The 10,192-nt window shown below is 42.2% G+C and overlaps 1 protein-coding gene across 2 annotated transcripts; it reads left to right on the top strand.

Annotated features, from left to right (window-relative positions):
• Positions 1-498: 498 nt before the first annotated feature.
• Positions 499-9,731, top strand: TYROBP (transmembrane immune signaling adaptor TYROBP). Of its 2 annotated transcripts, none has more exons than XM_087939910.1 (5): positions 499-698; positions 2,719-2,739; positions 6,040-6,174; positions 7,506-7,537; positions 8,345-9,731. In XM_087939910.1, the coding sequence occupies exons 1-5, from the start codon at positions 638-640 to the stop codon at positions 8,414-8,416; spliced, it is 321 nt and encodes a 106-aa protein (XP_087796036.1). In that variant the 5' UTR covers positions 499-637; the 3' UTR covers positions 8,417-9,731. The 2 variants fall into 2 exon arrangements, with proteins under 2 accessions (XP_087796036.1, XP_087796034.1); XM_087939908.1 differs by having other exon boundaries at positions 501-698; positions 6,040-6,177.
• The last annotated feature ends 461 nt before the right edge of the window (positions 9,732-10,192 follow it).

The following is a 10,192-nucleotide window of genomic DNA, read 5'->3' as shown; positions in this document are numbered from 1 at the left end:
TAGATAGATAGATAGATAGATAGATAGATAGATAGATAGATAGATAGATAGATAGATAGATGATAGATAGACGGATGATGGATGACGGATGGATGGATAGATGGACAGACAGATAGATACTTTTATATTTTTTTATTATTTCTATGCCACTCAATTCCATAAAGATTTTGAGTGGCATACAATAACTCAAAAGTCAAATCTGAAGAATTAAAACAGAAAAAAAAAAAACCAAAAACCAACCCCAGAACTAAGCAAAGCAAAACCCCAAAGGCAAAGAAGAAGGAAAAGAGGAAAAGAGGAAAAGAGGCAAGGATAAACCTACAGGCCACCTGACTGAAGCTGCTTCAGGTCAGAAGCAAAGCTGAGATCTCAGGCTCTTCTTTTTAAGCTGGACTTACTTCCGGAGAAGCGGGGGGGTGAGCAGGAGGGTTCTTGCTGACTTGATCCCATCACAGTGACAACCTCTTCCTTTTTTTTGAGGTTTCCTGCCTAGAGCTATTTTTCTTCCTGTTCTCTCGCTCTTCAGACGGATGTCACCACTACCCCTCCAGTCCCAACGCCCTCACTCTTGGACGCTCATTCCCAACAAGAAAGACTTCAGGGTCAACGGCAATCCCTCAACTTGGGAACGTCTAATATGGCACAGTTAGGATTCCCAATCCTCCCCATTCTCCTGGGTTTGACCTGGCCTCAGTTGGGTGAGTTGTGTCCCCATTTTTTAATCTCCTTGGGCTTTCTGGCTTAGAAAGAATTTGCCTTTTATTGACTATCCCTTGATGAATATAATTTCCAGGCATTTTCTCAGGCTGTATTTTAAGAGGAAAAATGTGTTAAAGCACATAAATCCTTCTCACTAGTCTTCTGGGGCTGGTGGTGGCCTCCCAAAGCCAAATCACGAGAAGAATTCTTTCTTCTTCTTCTTCTTCTTCTTCTTCTTCTTCTTCTTCTTCTTCTTCTTCTTCTTCTTCTTCTTCTTCTTCTTCTTCTTCTTCTTCTTCTTCTTCTTCTTCTTCTTCTTCTTCTTCTTCTTCTTCTTCTTCTCCTCCTCCTCCTCCTCCTCCTCCTTCTTCTTTTTCTTCTTCCATTGGCCCTTTTCTAACTACAGCCTCCCAGACCATCTTCTTAAAACCACTGTTTGCTATATCTCTGAAGGGTTTGGTGGCTTCTCTAAAGCCTGTAATCTTATAGGACACTTTAACAAACAGTTTCAGATGAAAAAAAAAAAATCTCTGGAAAATTTTGGGGTGTCACAACCACAGAAATGCAACATGAGGATATGAGTACAAAATGATTCCTTGGGTCTTCTGATTCTCTGTTCAGCTATCAGTAATGGGCTTGGTATTCCTGCTCCATTATGTCAAAAATGTACAATCCTTCATATCAGTTGCAAAGAACCCAGTGTGTGGGAAGGGAAGGAAGGCCGGGCCGGCCATCAAGTTGAGCCCTCTGCATGATATAATAGCCCTGTGATACATTCCTCAGAGGAAATGTGTTATGGCTTATTGTGTCCAACAGTTCAGCTACAATCTGCACAGCAACTATTAATCCTCCTCCCTTACATCTTTTATTTTAAATATTTAAAATACCGTGTTTTTCTCTTGCTCTTTCTCTTCTAAATCATGAGAGAACTAGGGGTGTTGGTAGTGAAGAGACATAAAATGGGAGATGGAAACGCACCCACCCCCACACACTTCCAAGACATTCTAACCAGCGTCTTTGGGTTTGAAAATATCACTGATATCAACACTCACAAATTAGCAGATTAAACAATAGCTCTATTCGTACAACTGGCATAAAGGTGGCACAATTTTAATCTCAGTTACATTTTTGTGGCCTAGTGTGCTGTCAACTCACTGGGCTAATATATAACTCAACCCGTTGCGCAATCTCAGAAAATTTATTGATTTAGTAACACGGTTAATTATGCCGAGTGAAATGGAAGGTTTATACTAACAAGAGCAACCCCTCCAACTCCGTTCAACACAACACAATTGCTTCTCAACACTGCCAGAGGGAGCTTTCTTTTTCTCCCTTCTTGAAAAAGGTTAGAAAAATTAAAACACCCTGATCCAGATTATTTTCACAAAAGTTGAATCTTTACTCTGTTTATTTCTCTAGATTAAAGCAATTAAAAGATACAAAAGGGAACCAATTGTTTTTGCCTCTCTTAATAGCTTTACAGACTTAAAACTCACCTGTAGATATAAATGCTCTATTATAGTCCCTTTCTGAATAACCGATGGTGGCAAAAAAATTAAAATAAAAAATAGGCGGAGTGTGGCAGAATCTTTTCTTGATTAATACAGGGCAGATGCTTTCATGAGCTATGGCTCATGTCATCCAAGTGGCTAGGTTGATATAGGATTCAGTGGGGGCGAAGTGGGAGCCATTGCTAAATGTGCACACATTGAAAAGTGTCAGGCAATCTCAGAAGGCCTCCAACCCAATGAGGTTTTTAGCACATTACATCAGTTCATTGATTACTTGCTTGTAATGTGTCTCATGCGTAACTTGGGTCTGCATAACCGGGCTGTCTCCCTTTCCTTTCTCCCACCTTCACCATTGAAATCCTATGTCGGTCTAACTCAGCGTTAGAACAGCTACTCATTGTATCACCTCTGGAAGAAATGAATTGGGGAGGAATGGGTGGGCTTGCTTAAATGATGTCACAAACTAGATAACAAACACAGCCTCCTTTTTTTCTTATCTCTTTCACAGGAGCTGCCCAAGTTGCAAATGGTAAGAGCCATTTCACTTCCCTCTTCATAAATAGTGGCCTAGCTGGCCTGTAAATGACACAGAGAGAAAACAGGGAAGTGTCACAAAAATGAATGTGTTTTGGGAACAGCCTTCACAAGTCTGGTGCCCTACAAAGGTTTTGAACTACGAGTCCCCTCCAACTCTTTGTTGGAGTATTTATGCTGCCTGGATGATTATGGGAGTTGGTTTATCAGGGGTTCTTTTTCCCACAGAGAAAAATCTATGTGGTCACTAGAAGTCAAACATGACTTGATAGCACATTAATAAATCAATCAGATTTATATCATACTGATATAGCTGAAGGTGGGACTGGCTGCTCCCCTGTTTGACCCACAAAGAGCAAATTTTGTGAAGTGAGTTGGGGGAGAGAGAGAGTGACTGGCTGCAAATCCTTGTCTAGCGTTTTTCACGGCTATGCCATGCTAGATGTGGAATTAACATCCAGTCGTAACCGTAAGGCATTATATTGGAGAAAGATGGTTTAGACAAGACAGCTTGTCCTCTGGTATACAAATAGGCGAACCGTTGCTGTTTAAAATTTTAGTGCTGCGCCAATTGTTTCTCCACACTGCTTCTCTGCAGGAGAACTACTAACATTTGTAATTAATATGCTCCGTAGGTATATAAATTTCTTGACTGTACTTTCCCTTCTCGTGTAGATTTCTCTATAGCAGGAATGGTGAAACTTGTAGGCTTAGCGTGTCAAAAATTTGGAAACTGCCCAACATGACTCTGCTGGCATGTCACACGCATATGCATACAAGCATGTACCCACCTGCCCCCCCGCAAGTACAAAGAGACAGAGACAGAGAGAGACAGAGAGAGAGACAGAGACAAAGACACAGAGACAGAGACAGAGACAGAGAGAGACAGAGAGACAGACAGACAAAGACAGAGACAGAGACAAAGAGACAGAGACAGAAACAGAGACAGAGAGAGAGACAGAGACAGACAGAAAGACAGAGTGAGAGAGAGACAGAGAGAGAGAGAGACAGAGAGAGAGAGACGCACACAGAGAGACAGAGAGAGACAGAGAGACAAAGAGAGACAGACACAGAGAGAGACAAAGAGACAGACAGAGACAAAGACAGAGAGACAGAGGCAGAAACAGAGACAGAGAGACAGAGAGTGAGAGAGAGAGACACACAGAGAGAGAAAGAGAGAGAGAGAGACAGAGACAGAAACAGAGAGAGACAGACAGAGAGAGAGAGAGAGACAGAGACAGACAGAGAGACAGAGTGAGAGAGAGACAGAGAGAGACAGAGACAGAGACAGAGACACAAAGAGAGATGCACACAGAGAGAAAGAGAGAGAGAGAGAGAGAGACACAGAGAGAAACACAAAAGTAAAAAAATTTCTCAACACCCCAGGCCTCAGTTTCAACTCTAGTGCCACCACTGTCACTGAAGAAGGCCACCTTGTGCCACTCTTCAGGCACGTGACCTTTGGGGAATGATGTCACCCTAACCTTCTTGAAGCAGCTTCAAAGAATGCTCTTCTGCAGCCTCTGCAGCCTTCAAAAACTTCACAAAAGCACACCTCATTCTCACAAGAGTTTTATAAGCTCCACTTCTGGAGGCCTCAGGAGCTGCACAAGAAAACGCACCCTGTTTTCGTACGGCCTCTGAAAATCATGTGAGAAAGAGCGGGGGGGGGGTGCTTTTTGAGAAAAGTTGTTGTCGGGTGTTGATGAATGCTGATGTGTGTCATTCCCCCACCCCATAAAGATGTGGTGTGACATCTTTGACATGCATATCATGGGTTCGCCATCACTGCTGTATTGACTTCTCCAGATTGTTGAACAAACCCAACACCTGCTTGCTCTCAGCAATGGCATAGCATCTGGTGTTTTCAATCTAGTCTCCAAGTTCTGCATTCTATTGTATTTATTTATAGATTCAGTCTGCTCCTTATTAAAGGGGAAAAAAATGCCTTTTGCGATGTCTTCACTCCTTGCTCTTAAACGGATAGGCCGAAATTTTGAAATTTAGGGTGTACAATGAAATCCGCTTATTTCGAATTTTGCAGCTGCGCTGTTAATGGGGAAGCAGCCGTAATGATGCAACTCACATAGAAAAAACTGCATTATGTGTAGGGGGGAAAAATAGCTTGCAGAAATGGTCACAACCTGAAAAAGATAGCGAGACGTGGGGAATTGTGCACAAAGGTGTTTTTTTTTAACATGCAGCGGGTCCTATACTCTACTTTATAATTCTATAAAAGTGAAAGAATGCTCATCCCTGCATTCAATCACTGGAGTTATAAATAAAGATTACAAGCTGAAGTTTTAAAACTCCAATTTAGCAACAAGCCAAGCAGCCGCGACTCGCTTTTCCTGTTTTCTTCTGCTGATCTTTGATTATAATCAATTAAAATGGAAAACTGTTTCTTCCCTGATCCAATTGTTTCCCCGCTTTCCCCGAACCTGCTGCAACTATTCTAGGCTGCAAATGCAAGCAGGAAACAGAGTGAGTAAAAAAAGATCTGATAAAAAAAAAATAGAAAAATGTGCATATTGCTGCTAACTCTTCTGACGTTCCTAGAGCTGCATGAAAGGTGCAAAGAGACTCCCTAACGTTGCATCTGCCCTAAATTGGGGGTGTTTCTGTAGAGAAGGTTATTTTGGCTTAATGGTAGGGCCAGCCTAATAGAAAAGAATATCTGTAGCTCAAGGCTGAGCTATGGAATTCTTGGTTCTCTCCAAGCTTGGGTTGTTTAGCTGCAGACTAGAGGTGGTATTCAGCAGGTTCTGACCAGTTGTGGAAAACCGGTAGCAGAAATTTTGAGTAGTTCAGAGAACCGGCCAATGCCACCTCTGACTGGCCCCGCCCCCCTCTATTCTCCACCTCTCGAGTCCCCGCTGATCGGCTGGGTCTTCTTTGGTTGCCCTGCACAGGAGAACGGAGCTGGAAAGCAGGTTAGTGGGGCAGGAAGGGAATGGGGATTTTGCAGTATCCTTCCCCTGCCACGCCCACCAAGCCACACCACGCCCACCAAGCCACGCCCACAGAACCAGTAGTAAAAAAAAATTGAATCCCACCACTGCTGCAGGCATCTGACTATACCTGACCAGGTAACATCATCAGTGCAGTGATGGTGTTACCTGACCAGGTAATGAAGCCATCTGTTTTGCAAGCAAACAACCAAGCTCAGAGAGCACTTAGGACCTCATGGTAGAACCAGCTTCTCATTGCCAAGAAATTAGGGCTGAAATGATACATGAAGCCCCAGAAAGCAGGTCTCTATGCTTCTCACAGTTCTATCCTTTTTAATCCCCAGATTATGGCCATTGCTATCAGATCAATCCCGGTACCATTGCAGGAGTCGTGCTGGGAGATTTGTTCCTGACTTTGCTCATTGCTCTTGGAGTCTACTACGTGGTCAGCTGTATCTATAAACAGCAAGCAACCAGCAGTGGTAAGGAGGAGAGATTCCCACATCCTCAGTGCACACTTTCCCCTTGAAGAAATGTCAGTGCTTGATGGTGCGTGGATCTAAGTGAAAGAGACTTTTGTGCCCACAGCAAATGGCTGTGTGCTGAATGCGCACTTGGCAAAGTCGACGGTGTTGGCTGGCCTTGACCCTCACTATTTTAGCATACCATCCATGCCAAGTACAATTTGCGGAGCCTACATAAGACAAGGTCGTAGAAACGGAGTTTTTCAAACTCGGCAACTTTAAGATGGGTGTCAGCCTTGGAAGCCATAATTTACTCGGGAGCTTTGAGGTTGCCACATTCAGTGCCTGGGAACTTGGGAGGGGCGATAGAAGACTAGACAGAACAACACTCTTTTCTCAGAGAGTCAAGGACAAGTTGCCCTGCACCTGGAGGGGAGCGATTGGAGGGATGTCTCCAATTGGGACGAAGATTTGCTTGGGCCATGGGATGGACTGATTGGGTGCAGGGGATGGATCTTTGATTTCTCTTTTGGGAAGGGAAAACCCAGAACTCTCAAAATTGGGTTTTCCCAGATGTGCCAATAGGACAACTCTAATAAAATGGAACTTTGAGGAATTGTTTGCTCTCGGAGTTTATTGGTTTGAAGTTGGTTAGTTGGAACACTGACGATGGGTGGACTTCATCTCCCAGAATTCCCTAACCAGCATGGCTTAACAAAAGCCATGGCTGGCTGGGGAATTCTAGGAGTTGAAATCCACCCATCTTAAAGTTGCCATGCTTGAAAAACTGTTCTAGATTATAACGCAACCCTAATGCATTTGGAAAAAAGAGAAGGACCCGTGCTTTCTTTTTAGCAGAGGAAAAGGAAGAGAACGGGTTAAAAAGCTTCTCTTGATCTATCTCTATCTATCGATCTATATCTATAATCTACATTTATATCATATCTATATCTATCTATCATCTATCTATCTATCTATCATTTCTCTATCTGTCATCTGAAGTATTATAAAAGGAGCTTTAAAATGGAGGAAGGCAGCAGAGAAGCAAGCTAGAATTCTTCAGAAAACCGCCTGTGTAAGGAAGTCAGTGTCCACTGAAACACGTGGTCAGATGGACCTCTTTTTATTTTTAAGCCCAAAGAAGGTCAGGCGGCATTGTCTGAAAATTCAAGTTGGGCAATCCTAGCTTGCAGTGGCAGCCTTTCAGTAAACTATTAACCACAGTTTCAGCGTCACATCCTTTCAGCAAATGAGATAACGCAACCTCCGTTCCCCTCTCTCGATTCTCTTTGGGTAGAATATCAAAAATATGTTTCATACACTCACAGCCTTCTCTTTCTTCTTAGCAAACAAGGCTCAGCATGAATCTCCCTATGAGGTAAGTATGATGTATAAACTCTATATTTACTTTTCCTCCTATGGTCTCTATTGTGGGTTGTGGAGTGACAGCTGCAGCTTCTCTACTAGCCTAGGAGGGAACAAAAAGGAGTTGATGACATTTAACATTGCATGCACACGCACACAAGGGGAGCCCTACTACAAGAAGCCAGGTCGCATGCGATAGTAAGGCTGGGTTTGTTTCTGGGTCAGCTTGTCGTCATTCTGCACCACCATCCACGATTTGGGCAGGTTATTTTGAACACAACAGTTGTCTTTTGTTAAGCCAGGTTTAGAATTTGCAATGTTGTAGGAACCGAGTCAGAGAGAATGCAGGCTACTGGGTGATTTGTTGAGTTTTAACTCGACGTGAATCCAATCGTGACACATGCTGTACTTAAATGTGTGTTATTGATTATGTGCTATCAAGTTGGTGTCAACCAAGCATTCCCAATAACTAAGAATTTTATCACAGATTTGCCGGAAAGTCTGACTGTTTACTTCCAATATGTAGCAATATGTAAATGTTGCTAAGGAGGGGAACACTAAATGCAGCTAATTCATAATTTTTGTCATCTCTTGGCTAAATAGAATGTTCATACATTCTCAAACAATCTATACTCTGGAGAGTATAGATTGTGGAGAAATAGGAAGATGGGTGGTTAATATTATGCCTGATTTGCATTTGATTTTTCTGAAGACATCTGGTCAGGCTCAAAAGAAAATTTTGCTAATTTATCAAAGCTTCGGATTCTTTGAGAAAAGGAGAATGATAATGTACACACACATCCTCTTTCTGATCCCACAGGAACTTCAAGGTCAGCGAATGGATATATACAGTGACTTGAAAAATCCAGCTTCCCGAATTTCTTACAGATAATCTTCCTCCACTTCCTTGACCTTCTAATATGAAATAAGAAATTCTGAGATTGAAGTCATTTTCAACAGCTCCAACTGTTGTGTGCAAGCTTTCCACTGTCAAGTTCTACCTGACTGTTTTCCTTATATAACATCTTGCACTTCGATCAAAATTTATTCTATTTTCAAAACTGTCTGTTTCCCCCACTACCCATACTTGCTACTCGTTTAATAAGTGTGTCACCTAAGGATGCTTGGGCAATCGAGGTGGCTTATAAATTGAATAAATAAATAAATAAACATAGACCCATTTAGGACAGTATTACATGAATTCATTCCACTCATTGGTGGTCACACCATTGAAAGTGTTCTTCAGGAAGTGTGAACTCCCTGTTCTCCAAACAGAGACATTATTTCTGCCCAGATAGAGGAGATGAACGGCATAAAAATATAATCAATAAATAACAAAATAATTTCAAAGTAGACAGTTTCTCGCATAGCAATCCAGGCCATGTCTCTCATCAGACTCATAGACCTAACTGAACCTGAGTTGTCCCCATAACCATATATCCAAAGAAGGCTGCCTGGAAGATTTGGGGAAAGTATTTTTTAGATTTTCTTTTTTCATGGAAGCCTCTGGGTTCCTTTTGTTTCTTTTTTCTTTGCTCAAAAACAAAAGGATTGAATTCAGACATAGCTGCCTTTAGATTTTGAGGAAATTTACATGAATTGAAATTAATAGGGTCTTAAAACCAGATGAATTTGATTTTCCATGAAGTTCATTAAATTCACTTCCAATCCAATAAGTTCCACTATTTTTTAAAGGTGTGGAAAGCCCAAATGCATGGTTGTTATGGAAGATGTATAAATTGCTTTTACTAGTGCTATTTGTTTATTAACTTCTTCTGGTATACACTGAGTTCCAGGGAGAAGCATTTCCCATAACCTGCTTTTAATTAGAAAGACTAGAAGGTCAACCTTGGCCCTCTAACATGCAAGGTGATGTTCTATCACCTAAGGAAAGAGAACTTCTAAAACAAGGGTATCCAACTTGGCAACTTTAGGACTTGTGGAATTTCAACCTCCCAGAATTCCCCCAACCAACATGGCTGGCTGAGGAATTCTGGGAGTTGAAGTCCACAAGTCTTAAATGTTGCCAAGATTGGACAGCCATGATGTACGACATCCTCATTTCCTTTGCTTCCTGTTTTAAGTGCATGGTTGGCATATTGTTTATGGATTTGCTTTACTTTTGTTACCTTTTTTGCATATAATTTGTGTATATTTTTTCATTGAGGGTTTTTTTTTCATTCAATAAAGTTTGCTTTGCTAAAATACAGAGAAAATCCCATGCCTCTGATTGCTGTAAAGCATGGGTGTCAAACTGAATCACGTCATGTGACGTATCGTGACATATCATGATGATTTTTTGCCTTTGCGGAGCTGGGATGGGCATGGCCTGCGCAGGATGAATCCGGCCCATGGGCCACCAGTTTGAAAAGCCTGCAAGAGAATGGCTGGATTCTCATCTCAAACTAAATTAAAGATTACCCCACAGGGCCGCCCAGGGATGTATACCGAGGCTCTAGATGGGCATATTAGAAGCCAGGAGAGGATAAGGCAGACACGAAGCCACAGGGGAAAAACCAGGGGTGGGATTCAAATGTATTAACAACTGGTTCTGTAGGCGTGGCTTAGTTGGTGGGCGTGCCTTGGTGGTCATGTTATTTGCTGAGCGTGGACAACTCAATATCACTCACATGGAGGCACGCATCTCCTCGCCTGGCCTCTCATGACA

Source organism: Pseudonaja textilis, chromosome 10 (genome assembly GCF_049901715.1).
Source record: "Pseudonaja textilis isolate UNSWEBS1 chromosome 10, rPseTex1.2, whole genome shotgun sequence".
NCBI classification, from domain to species: Eukaryota; Metazoa; Chordata; class Lepidosauria; order Squamata; family Elapidae; genus Pseudonaja; species Pseudonaja textilis.
The sequence above is the reverse complement of the archived record's forward strand: the minus strand, read 5'-3'. Positions and strand labels throughout refer to the sequence as shown.

Coding starts and splice junctions, on each gene's coding strand:
- TYROBP (XM_087939908.1), top strand. CDS start 638: ATGGCACAGTTAGGATTCCCAATCCTCCCCATTCTCCTGGGTTTGACC. Junction 6,178..7,505: donor ACAGCAAGCAACCAGCAGTG/GTAAGGAGGAGA, acceptor CTTTCTTCTTAG/CAAACAAGGCTCAGCATGAA. Junction 7,538..8,344: donor AGCATGAATCTCCCTATGAG/GTAAGTATGATG, acceptor CTGATCCCACAG/GAACTTCAAGGTCAGCGAAT.